Genomic DNA, 16,702 nt, shown 5'->3' with positions numbered 1-16,702 from the left:
CTTTTTCACTTTGTGACAAATTAACTACCATTCTACTTAAATATTTGTGGCTTGTAAATCTTCCCACAAAGTTGGTAATTTTTTCCATGGGCTAAAATCAAAGGCACAGGTGTCTTTGACCCCCTGCCAAGGTCCCAAATCACCCAGGGCAGCCAGAGCAATGTCCTGGATCCCAACAGTGCAGCAATGATGTAACAGCTCAAGCTGGTGCCTCTGAGAAGAGTCTCCAACAAAGGAATCCCTGGGATACTGCACCCTCACAGTCTGTGCACTGCTCCCAGGGGTGGTATTTCTATGCAAGAGCATCCTGGTAAAAGACACAAAAATTCTTGTATGTGCAAGCGTGGTCTGTTTCATTCCGTTCTGCACTGCTGTGTGAGTCAGTTTCCAAGGAACAATGGATACCAGGATTATGGAGAGTTCTACAAGCTGGTCAGGACTGCCTCTATAAAAGCCACTTCCACACGTGCTGAGAATGCCATCTAGTTCTCAACTGTCAGTACCTGCCTGCACTCTCCCAGAACAGGCAAACAATTGCTTCCCATCCAGGAGTTTTCCTATCTGTGGAGTTAAGCAGCTCCATGACTGAGCTCTATGCCTTCTCCTTCTGCTATCAGATTTTACACCAGCTTGTTGTGTCACGGGAAAAAAAAACAACCTAAAAACCAACAAAACCTCCAATACAAAAAACACACCAGTAAAATCCCCAACAAAATTTCAAAATGTGTTCTTCTGGACCAATTCATTGACATAAACCACATTTATACTTTAATCCTTAATTTTCCAGTGCTATGCCAAGTAACTGGAATTTGAGAATTTCCTGTTACAGAACTAATATGGTCAGAATTTGTTTCTGTGAAAAAGCATCATAAACCTTAGACCATCTTTTAATGTAAAAATGATTTTCTATTCATAGCTGTAGTAAAGTACTGGAAAAGTAAATTTTGTACATGACTTGGTCAATGCTCATAGCAATTCTTCAAACCTATCTCAATCTGAAATGAGTAATTGTGCATTCTGTGTTCAGCTTGCCAGAGTAAGCTGGCTCCTGGTGAATGCTCCTAATAATAAATACTCCACAGACAGAACAATTACTGGTTCAAGTCCAGCCTGGGATGTTTGGAAGGGGAAAAAATGTATATAATCTCATCTCAATCAGAAACACGGGCAGCAAGGTTAAAGAAAATGTGTTTTGCAAAAGAAGCAACAAGCACACCAGAAATACCAGCTTCTGAGCTGCCACCAGACTTGAAAAGAGGCTGCAGGACCTATGCAACCAGATAGCTCTGAGCCCTGGAGACCAAATGGCTCCTGTAATTTCCTCCAGATTACTGTCACAGGAGTGACAAACTACTTGACTACCTGCCCTTTGCATTGCCACCTTTTACATTTTCTTTTTTGTCCTGTTCAATGGACAAAGCCCCATAAACCTTGTCTCTGCTTGAGAAGCAACCACTCCTTATTTCTTCACAGAAATGGGAAAGAGCAGAAAGAAAAAAGTGCATCTTCAACAAAATGCTTCTTAATACATGCTTAGACATCTATGAATAAGCCACAGAGGTCATGAACACAGAGCAGAGCACTGCTACAGAGAGAAGCACAAAAAAAAAAGGGAGGCAATTCTGTCCTTGCCTACTGTGAGAGACAGTAGAGACTGGTAGAGTACAGTAATCTGTGCCTCATGGCTACTAAAAATCCTGAATCAGAAAAAAGGCTGGAAGGTGCCTTCCACCTGAAAACTAAACTCTCTAAAATGCATGGAACTTAGCCCAAAGAAATCCACCCCCTCTTAAAAAAAAGGGAATGTAGTGGAGAAGTACTTCTCTATTATGAAAATTTAAGAAACTGAAGGGCTCTGATATTCTAGCTCATCTTCTGCTAGAAGCTGAAACCTGACAACTGCAAATTAGTTTTTCATGGGTGTTTTCCTGAAGGACAGGATTTGGAACAAGAAAGAGGGTGGATTCTCTTTTCAGACCAAGGTTGGGCACCTCTGAGAAAGCATGCTTTAGCTACTACCAATTTTACTAAAAGCAGAAACACAAAAAAAAAAAAAACCAAAACCCCAAACACATTTTGGGTGCTTACACACTAATGAATGAAAGGTGAGAATTAATGGGAGCACTGTTACACCATATTACCTACACTACCCCATAAATCCTACAGACCCCAATCCTGGATCCACAGCTTCAGGTTCCTAATAAGCCAATCTAAAAATCTGCCTGAAGTGAAGAGAAACAGTTCCCCTCTCTCCTCCCAGCTCTGAACTCATGTGTGTAGGATTCCACCACGGGCCAGTGGCCACCATGGGTCCAGTGACCTGTACTAGCAGAAAAATTATTCCTCTTCCTAATAAATAAGAGCATTTCCTTGGCTTAGAGCTTCCTGAATTGGTTCACTGTAGGGTCAGTCAAATGCAAGAGGAGCAGACCTCAGATCCATTTCAGCTTCAGTCAAGCTGTGCTCTGTGTTTGTCTCCACAGCAGGAAGCTCTTGGCCTTCTGTGAAATTACAAGATTCAGTCCCTTCTGCTTAAAAACAGCAACTCTGGAGTTACTGGAGTAACTCTGCCTGAGGCTAACCTTTTTTTTTCCCCCAAGAATAACAAAATTTAAAGAAATCAGTTGCAATAAATTACTTGCACAACTCCTAAACTAGTAAATTTTAGAAGTCTAATGCAGCTAGATTCTGTTTGAATAATTCAAGACATAACTAGACCACAAAGTCTTAAGTTTCCTAATACAATGTCACCACAAAGGTGACTTCTATTCTCTGGCTGAGGTGCTACAGGAAGCAAACAAGCAACTTTCATGAAATGAGGGAAACAAGCCAGACAATTTATTAGAGTGTCCAATCAAGAGAAGCACTGTGCTGATGCCTCTATGAAGGTGAAAGTATTGGACATCTACACCATACCCTTGTTTCAGTGAGCAGAACAAGTACCAACAGTAACAAGAATTTAAGATGCATGTCAAGTGGCACAGCAGGTGCTGGGAGGCAGATTCTCATGAAGAGCTACAAGTTCAGGGAAAAAATGGGCTGAATTTTAGAAGAAACATCTCACACACACACACAGAGAAAGAGTAGTTTCAGGATTATAAGGTATTTAAATGGAACCCAAACAAACAAAGAGATGCAACAGGTTTCAGAGGTATGGTAGGGAACAAGGATGAATGGATTCATTCTTGCTACCCAGGCACATTCTCCAGTGCTCCGTGGAAAAGGTACACAGAAAAAGGCCAGGTCACTCCAGGGGAGAAAGAGTACTACACACTACAAAATAAACAGCCAGTCTCACAGGAGATAAGGAAATAATTTTGTATCAAGGCTAAAGGGAAAAAATGTAATAGTAAAGCTACCTCATCAGACCAGAATAAAGCAGCAACAGTGATTTGCCATGTGAGAACAGATGGCCTGTGCCTTTAGGAAACAGGAGGCAATGGGGAACTTCAGTTTCCTCATGCAGATCAGACTATATTACAAAGATGAAATTTTAAATATAACTTACAAATAATTCCACTTTGTTGAACAGAAATGTATCACCTTAAAAAAAAAAGAAAAGAAAAAGAAAGAAAATCTTTGGCCAGTGCAACTTCTACTTTGTTTTAATTCTGACTTACTGGGCCAACAGAAGGTTTTTAGAATAGAAGATGTGTGCAGAAGAAGAAAACAGTACAAATTATTCCAAGTGATGATGTTTTTTCCTGATGATGTAGAAGAGGTTAAGTAAATTCTTCTGGATAAAATCTACATATTTTCTACCCAAATGTGATGAGAGGCCACCCAGCCAGTCTGCTAAATGATGGACAGATAAGAAATAGAAAGACTTAAGGAAAGATCAGAAAGAAGATATCTAGGATTTTTGGCTGCTGTTTGTTTTGAAGAGCTCTGCAGAGGATCTGGAAGATCAGTCTTCCACAACAGACATGTTTAGAAAACTGAAGATTAAAAATTAAACTAAGTGGCAGGCAGGAGGGAAGAAGCCCTGATTTAAAGATCTATTAGGATAGGCAAGGTGCTTTTAGGAAGACTCAACATGCACATGTGTGGTATCAGGCCAAAGGCCTTGGAAATTAGGATGTTCCAGGATAAAACTGAAGCTTCTCTAAAACTAATAACTGGCTAAAAGAGAGGAAAACACATGGGAATGCAGAGGTAGGTTTCACAACAGAGTGCTCTTAGCACACCTTGTGTGCATGGAAAATTACTCAGGCCAACAAATAAAAAGGCTGAAAAGCTGTATCCTGCACCCCCAAGGTGATAAGGGCTGTGACCAGGACAAGCACAGTTGCCCATCTTCTGAGCCTTTCCTTGAGCATCATCTCTTGGTCACTGGCAGAGAAAGGCCTGGAGCAATCCAGGGGTTTGGCCTGAGCAGCTGAGTGATCCTGTAATCAAAACCTTTTCACCAGACACCAATGCCTCCCTTTGTCTTTTCCTGTCTGACTGGGAGGCCACCCAAGCTTTGTACCCAGCAGCTCCTGGGCTGACAGAGGGCCTGACAGCAATCTCCTGCTGCACAGACAGAGAGGAATCCACTTCCATCTGCCACAGCTGACACCAGATCTCTTTCTGAAGGCTGGGATGCCTCATTTCTCCTAAGAGGAAACCTGTGCCCACAGGCATTCTCTGCTCTCCATTGCACCTATCTGGCTGGAGCCAGCCCAGGATCCAGTTTGTTCCTTTCATATTGCTCACCAAATTAAAGATGACACAGCCTGACACCAAAAGGAAGGGGCTTCCAAACACATCTTGTTTGATTAGCTCTACAGTCCATCACACTGTCAACATCTTCCTTTTCAACTACAAAAAAAAGATCCTTTCCCACGTGTGCAGCTCTTGAGCAGAGGAAAAGGCCCAACAGAAAACAGTGTGGGACTGGGTAAGACCAAAAGGGACCAAGGGATTGTGAATCCCATGAAAAAAACCTACTGTGGCAGTTTTATATTTTCCCCATTGAGTCTTAATATATTGATGTATCCACCAGTGGCCAAAAAAGCAGAAAAGTTCATGTGAAAAACCACTCGATACATTAATGTCGAAGACACATTGCCATTGCTGGATTATTTTCCATATTTTTGGGGATAACTGCTGTGGCTCTCAACACTGTGATCCACAGGCACTGGGCACTGCTGTGGAGAAGACCATGGATTGGTCTGACCAACAAGGATTGCCACTGTCCATTTCAGAGCTGGGCAAACTCTCACATGCAAGGGAGTGTCAATTTTCAGATGCACCACGTAAAAGCCACACCATCTCCCTCACCTCTCATTCCTGAAGTTTCAACAAACACCCAGCAGATTCTCCCACTCTTCCTCTGGACTAGGGAGGGAGATCTCATAGCTGGCCTTCCTTATTCCTCCCTCTCAAAGTAATCTTAACATTTATTCCAAAGGGACTGTGTCCCACAATGACATTTAAGGGGATTCCATGATGTTTCAAAGGAATACCCATTTTTTTTGTTATCTTTGATGGAAGAAGGGGAGGGAAGCACTGGTTGTGTCCACTTTGCTTCTTGCTCAGTAAACTAGCAGAGCTGAAACAGTTTTTTAGCAACTGCTTCCACAATGGCTCTAGCAAATATTCAGACTGTGCCCTGCAATACTCAAAGTGGAAGATACCAACAAAGCCCACACATCCTAAAAAAATAAGGAAGTTTATGAAGTCCTTGAAGTCTTTATAAACACCTATTCCTCCATAAGGACCTATTTTCTGTCCTCTGTTCTATTCTCAAAGTGAATCAATGTTACTGGAAGGTCACTATGGAGTTTGGCAAACAAATCTAACCTAGGAGCTTCCCAGGATGAGGAACTGCTCCTGAAGTGTTTCCTGTAGGCCCTGCACATTGATACACACAGAGATAAGACTAAGGCAAAAAACTAAAAGGACACAATTGAAGAGATGAGCCCACAGCAAGACCCAGGTGAGAGGAGTGTGCTACCTGACAAACCAGAAAGTCATGAGTCAATCTTTCCATAAGAGAGGGCAAGAAAGAGCATGAAGGGATTCCCACACTGAAGACAGAGAAGAAAGATGGATTTGGCTCTTCCTGGATCTGGCTGATCATTCCTGCTTTGGAAAACGAGTGCCAGCTGCTTCCAGTGGAGGAGAGCTGCAGGCTGCCTGCTGCCTTCACCAACAAACACTGAGGACAGAGAGGGAAGGAAATCCACCCATGGGCCATGAGCACCACTTGGTTAACACCAACACTGGGAGCTGAAGGAATAGATTTCCTAGCACTAGAGACACTCCCTTCTGGAGGACCAAGAGCATTGATAGGGATCTGACTTCTCCCTTGAGGAGTATTCAAAAAAAAAAAAAGAAAAGAAAGGTTAGGCAGGTGTCCCCAAGATGTGATAAAAGTGTCCTATAAGAGATTCCAGTGTTTTATTCCACCAGAGAAGAGGAACCCAGCCTGCTCCTGAAGGAATGAGATTATCACAAAGCTCGAAAAAGCACACAGCAGTAACACATACACCATTCATGGGCACCACATCTCAAAAGTTTCTGAATCCACCTATATCACCAGGAGGATGCTCCTTGTGAGCTGGATGATCACTGGCACACAAAGGAAGAAAGCCAGAACATTAACACATCATTCCTATTCTGCCCCTCTTTATCCTCTCAAAAGAAGGCAGCACACTGAAACGTGGTGACACACTGACATTCGTGAGACAGAACTGATGCTCTTTACTCAGAGCACCTGTACAGGCACAGCACCTACGAGCTGAAGCAGCATTAGCACACCCTGTGGCACAACACAACATGAAGCTAAATTCCACTCGTAGGAAGTCCCCAGGCTGATAATCTCTGTTGTGACTCACTGAGAAGTTTATTGCTAAAAGGCAGCATTTTCAGTGAGACTACAAGAAATCCATGTGAAATGGTAGAATTAGGAAACCTTTCCTTCTATCAATCAAGATTAAGAAAATTCAAAACAGGTTTGGTTTGAACTGCTCAGAAACATGATACCAACAGGTATTGAAGTCCCCACCCCTCAAAACACACAGTGGGTCTTGAACTTGAGCTGTCAAGAGTGACAGTGTGACTTCAGTGCCTCGTGCAGCATTCTGGTTCCCTGTTAAATCCTAGATGCACGTCAAGGTCACGGTGTTCATCGGGAGAGTCCTCAGTGGGTCAGACCCAGGTTACCGGATACCTCCTCTCGCGGAATGCAGGGAAAGCAGCACAATGACTACGGACACATCCAGCAATGTCAGCTTGGGCGCCACCAGCAATACCGACACCATAGCAGGACACTCTGAGCCCCAAAGCTTCAGGAGACACGGCCGCGCACACAGGAGCACCATTTCCACCCCGCCAAAAAGGAGAAACTCTCAGCCTCCTGCCTGCAACCCGAACACCACGGAGTTATCCCAAGGTAACGCGGCAGAAGGAAGCGCTCGCTCCCTCCCCAGAGCCCTCCAGGGAGCGGGCTGCCTTTTCCCGTGCGGCCGGACAGGCACCCGCTGGCCCCGGGAAGGATGCCGTGCCCAGACCCGGGCGCCACCGGACCTCCCGAGGTGGCCGACACCCTCCGTGCGTTTCCCCGGAGCCCGGCCCGCCACAAGGCCGTGGCTGCCTTCGCACCTCGGCCCCCGCCCGACACCGGGACCGCCGGTCCCCGGTAACGCCCGGCGGGGCCGCTCCCTCCGGCGGAGCATCTCAGGGCTCGGGGCGCCCCCGCCCCTGCCGTGCACAGCACAGCGATGCCGCTGCCCGCCCCTCCCGCGGCGGCAGCCTCGGCCATCGCCGCGACCCCCGGCCCGGGCAGGAGCGGTGCCGAGGGGCGGCCGCCGCCCGGGCCCCCGCCCTGCCCTGCCCTGCCCTGCCCTGCCCTGCCCTGCCCTGCCCTCACCTCGGGCCGTCCCGCCTCCCCCCGCCGAGGAGGTGGCCGCGTCCGCCCCTGCACTGCAGCTGCCGGCACGCCGCCCCCCCCACTCCCCGCCGCCCCTCTCGGCAGTTGGTTCGCCCCACCCGGCCCACCTTCTCATTGGCAGCACCGGGCCGTCACTCCGCCGCTGGCCCGCCCACCCCCGCGGGCACGCTGGGAACCCGAGTCCCGCGCGCGGGACTCTCTCCCTTCGGCTGGAGGCGCCGGGTGGGGCGGCAAACTACATCTCCCGCAGTGCCCCGCGCGCAGCCTCAGCACGGCCCGGCCCGGTGCGGTCCCCGGTCCCGCATCTCGCAGGCCGCCAGCGGGACGCTCCCTCCGTCCCTCCCTTCCCCACCCGCGCCCGCCGCGGCGCGGCCCGGCCCGGCTCACCTGGCCCTGCCGCCGCCGGCGCCTCCCGCTGCGGCCGGCGCAGGCAGCGCATGCCCCACGCCCTTCAGTGCGGCTCGTCGGGCGCGGTGCCGCCGGCCCGGCGCGCTGCGGCTGCGGCTGTGGGACGGGCCGGCCCCGAGCGCATCCTCCCCCTCGGAGCCGCGGCGGGCGGCGGGATTCGCCCACAATGCACCGCGCGCCGCACCGACAGCATCAGCCTGACATCACCCGCGGGCCGTCCCCGCCCGGCCGGGCCCGCCCCGGGCCCGCCTCCGCCGTCAGGCGGCACCGGGCAGCGGCTGGCGGCACACGCGGCCAGGCACCGCAGCGCGCCGCCGCTCCGCGGGCTTGGAAGCAGCGCACTGGCATGGGACTCGGCCCGGGACTGGGAGCGGCAGCGGCACGGTGCTGCCCCGCCCTGGGACCGGGAATGGGACCGGCAGCGACAGTGCCAGCGCCATCGCGGGCCCTGCCAGGACGGGACCGGTGCCTGTCTCTGCGCTGGTGGCATCAGCGCTGGCATCGCCAGCATGGCCCTGGGCACTGCGCTGCCCTGGGACCGCGGCCAGCGCTGGCACGGTCTGCACAGGGCCGGGTGACTGCACTGCTGGGACCAAGGCCAGAGCCAGCACATCTGCCTGAGGCTGGGCTTTGCATTGCACAGGGACCGGCAGCCACACCACTGTGGGCCCTGTGCTGGCAGCGCAGTCAGCCCAGCAGTGCTGACCTGCAGCTTTTTACTCCAGTCCTCTGGGGCCAGGGCCAAGCCAGGACTGGTGCACTACACTGCACTGCAAGTCTGCCCAGGACTTGCACTACACTGGGACCAGGATCAGCACCACTGGCCTTGGCACTGCACTGCTAGGATCAGAACATTCCCCATCCACACTGGGCCAGATCTTGCCCTGCCAGGGCTGGGAACAAACCCAGCAACTCACAGCTGGGTGCAGCACCCAAAACAAGGCTCAGACAAGTGAGGCTGTCGCTGCATGCAGCTGAGCAGTGTGCCTGTCCCTGGGCAGTTTCCCTACCCTGAGGGGCACAGCTGTGCCCCTGCTCCAGAGGGGTGCCATTCTCCCTGCTCCAGCTCACGGTGGATCACACTGTACTTGAAGCACAGATAAGCACGTGGCTCCTCCAGATGTGCTGTGCAACGCTCATGGCTGTGCCTTCTTGTTCCCTTTCCACTGCAAATCATCCATATTCATGCCTCTGTCCCAAACTGTGGATGGGCACTGTTCTGTGCCTTATTCACCTTCACAAAACACTGCTGCCACACCCTCCCTGCCACACACTGGTGCCTTCTCCCTGTCCCCATCAGAGTGTCCCCATCAGACCCAACCTGGTGCTGATCCATAGATGGAGGCTCCCATCTGTCTTGTGAATGGGATGTCACAGCAGCTTCCACAGGGCTGCTGTGCTCCCCCATCCCTTGTGGGGCACCCCTCCCAGCCAGGACTTTTCCTCCCACCAGAGCAGTCCCTTGGGACCAGGGTGGTAATAGAGGGGATTTGTGGTGACAAGATAGACATGCTTGTGCCAAGGCAGACCCAGCACAACCCTGGCCACCCCCAGCCACTCAGATCAGGGAGAACAGGGCTACCAGCCCCCCACAATGTTCCTCCACTGGCTGGAGCCCCCTGCATTGAGGATTTGCTCTGTGGAAGCATTCCACAGAGACTCCAGGGAATCTTAGCCCTGTAGCAGCTCATCCTGCATTCCCAGGGGTTAAGGCACCCACAGCTGCAGCTCATGCCAAGGTTCCTGTCACTCCAGGTTTATGATTGAGTGATGATTAGCAGTTGCCATGTGGGCTCTCTGTGCTGCAGGTCAAGACCCCACCACTTGTATTCCCAAGCACTGGGAATTCCTGGTGCTGGGTTGGAGAGGCAAAGGAAGTGGGCAAACCAAAATGAGGTGAGGGAGCTGGTTTTCCCCATGAGGTCATCTTTACTTCTCAGCATCACTCAGATCACTCTTTCACAGTGCTGCTGGAGCACCAAGCACACAGCCAGCAGTAAATTGGGTTGAGCAACAGTACCAAGCTGGAGGGGATGGAAGGGTTTGATGCTGGAGCCTTTATTCCACCCTCAGGCTGGGCAGCCCCAAGTGCTGCCTAAGGGGAGATGTGGAGATTCATCAGCAAGGACTTTCTGGAACAAAGCACATAGCAAACCCAGTGTGGGCTGCTGATGCCGGAGAGGAGCCAAATGGGGAAGGAAGTTCTGCGTTGATGGGTGTCAGCATCAGCACTGAATCCCCTTGGTTTGAAATTCAGCCTTGAGCAGAAAACTCTGGAGAGTGGGACAGCTGATGGCCTGGCCTGTACAGAATCAGCCTAGTTATCTGGATATTTTTAGGTATTGTTTTTCTCCCCTATCACTCATTGGGCATTTATTACACATTCTTAAATGGAAGTGCAGCTAATCTACATTTTTCACACAGTTTTGACCTTTGTTTCAGGTGTGACCAGTTCTGACAAAGATTCACATTCCAGATTAGCTCAGGTACTCAGCTCCTTCAAACCTGCTGCATTTCCCATTGCTTTGGACACAAGGTCTGTGTTCATCTGTTAAAGTGGAACTGGAGCCACTGCATTTTAGCTTTATTTTATCCTTGGTCTAAACCTCCCTTCTGCAGATGGAGCTGAATGGGCTTAGAAACCTGCTAGAATAGCCACCTGGGAACATGTCCAATTTAATCTGCAGGCAGAAATGTAGCTGGGAATGATCAAAAGATTTTATTAAAATCTGGGTTAATTGTGGCTTGGGAGAATTTCTAACACAGACCAGCATGTACTTTTGCTCTGTGGTGGTGTTTTTGCCTGGCCCTGACTTTCTTTGTGGAGCCAGATATCAACTGTGTGCACACCATGTGAGAAGACCATTGGAAAGGACAGTTAGGAGCAGATCAGTGATAACCAAGTGACAGTCCTGGATTCCACAACTTTACTATTTTTCTTTTTAGGTCATTAAAAATAGGAAAAACAGAGGGATGAGCAGTTGAGAAACATAACACCTCATTGAGTAAGTTTTTTATATACTGACAGTATTGTATTTGTGGGGTGCCCCATGGCAGGAAGGAAGGATGTATCTGACTCCATGTTCTTAGAAAGCTAATTTATTATTTTTTGATACTATATTATATAAAAGAATACTAAACTAAACTATACTAAAGAATACAGAAAAGATTCTTACGGAAGGCTAAAAAGATAATGAAGACTCGTGACTTCTTCCAGAGTCTCAACACAGCTTGCCTTGGTTGGCCACTAAGTCAAAACAATTCACATGAAACCAATGAAACAATTTACCAACCACCTGTTGGTAAATAATGTCCAAACACATTCCAAAGCAGCAAAACACAGGAGAAGCAAATCAGATAATTATTGTTTTCCTTTTTCTCTGAGGCTTCTCAGCTTCCCAGGAGAAGAATCCTGGTCAAAGGGATTTTTCCATAAAATATGACAGTGGCACTGACAGGAATCAAAGATAAGGCAAATAAGTAACTGCTGGTAGCAGTTAAGAATAGGAGTAGAAAGATGTGGAAAGTTGGGGGGTTTTGGGTTCGGGTTTTTAAGGTTTTTTTTCCTACGGTTCTGTCAGCAGAAATCTCAGCCCCTATTCAACTGGCACTGTTCATCAGTGCCTGCCATGACTCCAGCACAGAATACCCTCAATCCAGGCCAAGATCTGCAGCTGTTCAGCAGCTGTGCCAATTACCTGCTAAAATCTCCTGCAGGGCACTGAGATTGCCTGGCTGGTCTGGGAGACTGTGCCAGGAGGCTTGGCTGTAGCAGGGAATGATTTCTTCTGCCCTGGCAGCCACAAGCCTTTGGAAGCTGCCACACAGAGGTGGCATTTCCAGATGAGGGTCACCAGGCTTCTCCAGAGCTGGGAATGCCAGCATTCCTGTTGGGACTCCATAATACCAGAGGGCCCTAAGAATGGAGAGAGAGACACAGTGAATGGAGGAAGCAATTCTGTGACAAGTCTTTTATCCAGCACCAGCCTTTCCTGGCACACTCAAATTACTTAAAAATGGGAATTGCTGTGACACCCCTAGGTTCTCAAAAAGTCAACAGCCTGATATGCCAGCCTTCACTCCCTTGTTCAGAAAGTCATGGGTAGAGCAAGTAGGCGTTGCTAAATCTCAGGGACTCTTTTCCTCTCTCCTCATCTCTTTTTGAGGCAAGAAAGGAGATTTGGGCTTGTGCTTGGGTTCAGCAACCCATCTCCCTGGGGTGATCAGACTGGGTTGTGTTGCTGCTGGCCATGGTTTTCCCTGAGGAAAAAGGCAGCCAAAATTTGAGAGCAGGGGATGTTCTGGTGAATCATGAGCATAACAAAACTTGCTGGTAGAAGAGGAAAATCAGCCTTGGTGGAAGAAAACCAGAGAAGGGTAACCAGATTTCAAAGGCTGCAAATGAAGCAGGTAAGCTTTAACAACAAATATTCAAATTCACGCCTTCTTTTTTTTTTCTTTTTTTTTCTCTTTTTTTTTCTTTTTTTTTCTTTTTTCTTTTTCTTTTTTTTTTTTTTTTTTTGACGACTCCTTTGTTTGTTTTGTGAAATAGCATTCCTCTGAAATCCTGAAAGGGGTAGGATTTGCATATGAGTCATCTTTGACAGGAAACTTCTGAGCAATCCTTGGGCAAACCAAGTGAAGGCTGAAGTGCTCTCCGTGCCCCTGTCTGGCACCAGGTGGCACACGTGCTGCTGTTTGGAATTTGGGGCTTGGGCAAACCGAAAGTGACAGTCAAAACACAAGCAATATCGAACTACAGCAGCCATACACTAATGCCAACTTTACAAGGAAATTAAAATTGTCCTTATTCTTGCTTTTTACCTATAAAACACAGTAGAAAAGTTCAGCAGTGTCAGAAAGTCTCATACAAAAATCACAAAAAAGTGCCTGGTGATATATTTAGAACAGAAAACCACCATTTGTTTCTACCACTGCCAGAAGAAGCTTCATAGCATATAGAGTTATTTTAAGTTTTTAATCTTGGATGTGAAATGTGTTTTTCCTGCCCAAACCTTGGGAGTGAGTAGAGTTGATGCTCAGGTACTTTAACACTTCTTAAGGATGCCCAGACCATGCCACTCTGAGCTTTCAGACTCTGTGCTGGGAGGCTGGACCAAGCTATCTAAAAGAATTTGTGCCAGAAAAGAGCGTGTCTCTGCTATAGACAAGGAATAAGCTCTGTGCTACCTGCTGTAAAACTTTGCTACTCATTGTTGAGGGTTGGCACCATGAAGTCAGGGTGAAATCTGGTCCTTAGATTAATATGCAAGAAGTGTGATACCAAAGCCAGGAATTCCACGTTATGGATGGTGCTGGCAGGGCTGCCAAGTAAAAAATGGATGTGTACCCAGCTTAGAGACACCCACCCATTTCGAGCAGAGGGGGACAGGGCTATGACCACTGTGTGTATGGTGGTGTAGAAGGGCACAATGTGTTTGCCACCTACCCAGGAGCACAAGTACTGTCTGTGCATGAGGACTGTGCCACTGGCACTTTGTGCTCAGTGTCTGGTAGATAAGACAGCGACAGCGTGTGTGTGCCGAGAGCTGCTTTTTTATGCTAAAGTTCCTGGCTGTACCTGGGACCCCTGTTGTGGCGGTGAGGATGTGAACAGGGGCGCGCCCCTGCCTGCGCATCCGTGCAGGTGATATCTCCACAGGGCAAAGTGCTGGGTTTCCCCCTCTGGGTGTAGGCGTATCTCTCGGGGTGCTCCCGGGTGCGCGGGGTCCCTGGGCACAGGCTGTCCCTGGGCGCAGGGCGCTCCCAAGGGTGCGGGCTGTCCCTGGGTGCGGGGTGTCCCTGGGTGCGCGGGGTCCCTGGGCGCAGGGCGCTCCCAAGGGTGCGGGGTGTCCCTGGGTGCGGGGTGTCCCTGGGTTCGCGGGGTCCCTGGGCGCAGGGCGCTCCCAAGGGTGCGGGGTGTCCCTGGGCGCAGAGTTCTCCCGGGGGTGCGGGGTGTCCCTGGGCTCAGGGCGCTCCCAAGGGTGCGGGGTGTCCCTGGGTGCGCGGGGTCCCTGGGTGCGGGGTGTCCCTGGGCTCAGGGCGCTCCCAAGGGTGCAGGGCGCTCCCAAGGGTGCGGGGTGTCCCTGGATGCAGGGTGCTCCCGGGGGGTGTGTGCGGGGTGCGGCGCTCCCGGAGCCGCCCCGCCGGGGCGGCCCCTCCCCGCAGGCGGTGTCTCTCGCTCTCTATTTCTCTCTCGCCCGTTCGGTCGCTCCCTCTCCTCCCGGTCCGGGCGGACGCGGCGGGGACAGCGACGCAGGGCCGTGTCCCCATGGCGCTGGCGGCCGCCCGAGCGCGGACTCTGCGCGCCCTCAGCTGCCCGCGCCCCCCGGGCCCTGTCCCGGTGCCGGTGGCGTCCCGGAGCCGCTGCAGCCCGGCGGGGGCTCCCGGGGCCCTGCCGCCCGGAGGGTACCGGGCCTGGCGGGAGCGGGCGGCCCGCGACCCCGCCGGGTTCTGGGCGGACGTGGCGCGGGGGTGGCTGCGCTGGGACAGTCCCTTCCACACGGCCTGGCAGCCCGGCGACACCGCCGGTTCCGCCCGCTGGTTCCTCGGCGGCCGCCTCAATGTCTCGGGTAAGGGGTCCCGGCGGCGCATCCCCGGCGGGACCGCCGGGCTGGACGGGAGGCGTCCCCGAGGGGCGAAGTTTGGCCATCGCCCGTTTTTAGGGGTGAAAACGAGGATTTCGGTTGGGCGGCGCTGGGAGGAAACAAGCCAGGAATTGCGAAATGCTGTTAGCGAGGAGAAAATCCGAAGCCGGGATAACCCTGGCTAAGCCTCTTGCCCGGGCGCTGCCTCGCCCTTCGACCTGCGGGATGGGATGCCCAGTTTGGGCTCTGCCCGGCCCCGTGGTGGCTCAGGATGATCCACAAGTGGGGAACGGTCCCAGGCTTTTATGGCAGAAGCTGCAGGGATTTTTATTTTTTTTTCTTTTAAACGAGGATCTTGGTATTTTCCTCCAATTTCACCACCCAACATGAAACAAGAGTAAAATTTGCCGTGGCTGCCCTGACTGCCTTTGAGTTTTGTCCATGCCATGTCTTGCCCTGAAGGTCTTGTGTCCTGTGTCCTCTGGCTGTGCTTCATCTGCTGGGAGTGAGCCCCAGCCCATGCAGGGTACCACGCAGTGGTGATGGCTTTTAACAGGGATATGAACATTTCTGACCTTCATTTCCCGTTCCTCAGGGAGAGCACCGGTTCAGTAGTGCAGTAACTGTAACATCTCTGGCCACTTTTTTTTTGACAGCCAAAAGAGAAAACCCTCCTCAGGTCTTCCAGAGAGCATAAGAGAGTGTTTCCTCCCAGGGAATGATACCCAGCAGTGGATCCCAAGCCTATGGAGATGTGTGTACAGCCCTGTGCCCAGCAGCCAGCAATCAGAGGATTTTAGCCAGAGTTTTGTTGTCATTAATTCCTGTTGAAAGGAAGATCTTGTCTGAGCACAGCCTATCAGGGATCTATTTCTTTCCTCTCTAGAGTGGGATCAACACTTTCTTCTGGATCCTGTGTCACATCTTTGATATTCAGATATTGCTTGGCCTTGGATCTGGCTCCTCAGCAGACAGAAAATGCCACTCAGGTTTTGGGTTTTTTTGCATACATAAAAGAAAATCATAGGCCTTTGAAACAGATGCACGGAATGCAACAGGTTTGCTGTTGCTGGTTTGTTTTCAAGCGTGATGAAGGCAGTGTGGGGAGCACAGGAAGTGAGAATTTTTCAGTACTTCGTCACAGCCAAGTGGCTGTTTTTCTGTTAGGAAACTCTGATTTTGTCCTTTCACCTCTTGATTTGAACGCTTGCAGAAACATGGCAGCAGTTCAGGTCCCTGATCCAGAGCATCCTGTGTGCACGTCTCCCAGCACAGCTGAACCATGAGCAACTGAGTCATCTGATGCTCTTTGCTTGAGGGCCCTTGCAGAAGGATTTTGGGGACCTCTGATCTTCAGAGCTTCTGGATTTCTTGCACTGTAACTCCTGGCCAGGAGAATAACCTGGCAAACTACTGCATTTCCCACCAGGACCCATTCTCAGGAGCTTGTCTTACTGAGATTTAATTGTTTCTGAGCAGTCAAGGAAGCAAGAAAATGTATGGAGAAACCACTAGGGTGTAGTAGTAAGGGGAAGGTCACTAAATTCTATTTTGTAAAATGAGCAAAAGGCTCATGTAAGCCTAAGATCAGGAAGGAAATAATAGCACTTGGCTCTGGTTCACCTGTTCATTCTTACTGAGCACAGGGCTAAATCTCCCACTTGGCTCAGCCAGGGCTTTCTGCAGCAGGCTTTCCCTCTGAAGGCCAGTCTGGCTGTTCATGAGTAAGAAAAGTTGTTTGGGCAATGAATGCCATTTTGTGCTTCAGTGTAGCGTGGCACATTAAGTGAGGGTGTAGCTGTGAGGAGCTTGGAGGTGGGAGTTGCTG

The 16,702-nt window shown here is 50.4% G+C and overlaps 2 protein-coding genes across 2 annotated transcripts in view; one reads left to right on the top strand and one right to left on the bottom strand.

The window, feature by feature from the left end:
• Positions 1-7,964, bottom strand: part of TTBK1 (tau tubulin kinase 1) — a 105,306-nt gene extending 97,342 nt beyond the window's left edge. The window contains exon 1 of the mRNA XM_066546135.1: positions 7,859-7,964. The gene's annotated coding sequence lies outside the window, so the exon portion shown is untranslated. The remainder of the gene's footprint in view (positions 1-7,858) is intronic.
• Positions 7,965-14,558: 6,594 nt separating this feature from the next.
• ACSS1 (acyl-CoA synthetase short chain family member 1) overlaps positions 14,559-16,702 on the top strand; it is a 33,317-nt gene continuing 31,173 nt past the window's right edge. Inside the window, exon 1 of the mRNA XM_066547753.1 lies at positions 14,559-14,859. Within this exon, the coding sequence (XP_066403850.1) occupies positions 14,559-14,859 (301 nt within the window). The remainder of the gene's footprint in view (positions 14,860-16,702) is intronic.

This window comes from Molothrus aeneus, chromosome 3, assembly GCF_037042795.1.
Source record: "Molothrus aeneus isolate 106 chromosome 3, BPBGC_Maene_1.0, whole genome shotgun sequence".
Lineage (NCBI taxonomy): Eukaryota > Metazoa > Chordata > Aves > Passeriformes > Icteridae > Molothrus > Molothrus aeneus.
This window is presented reverse-complemented; position numbering and strand designations above follow the sequence as displayed.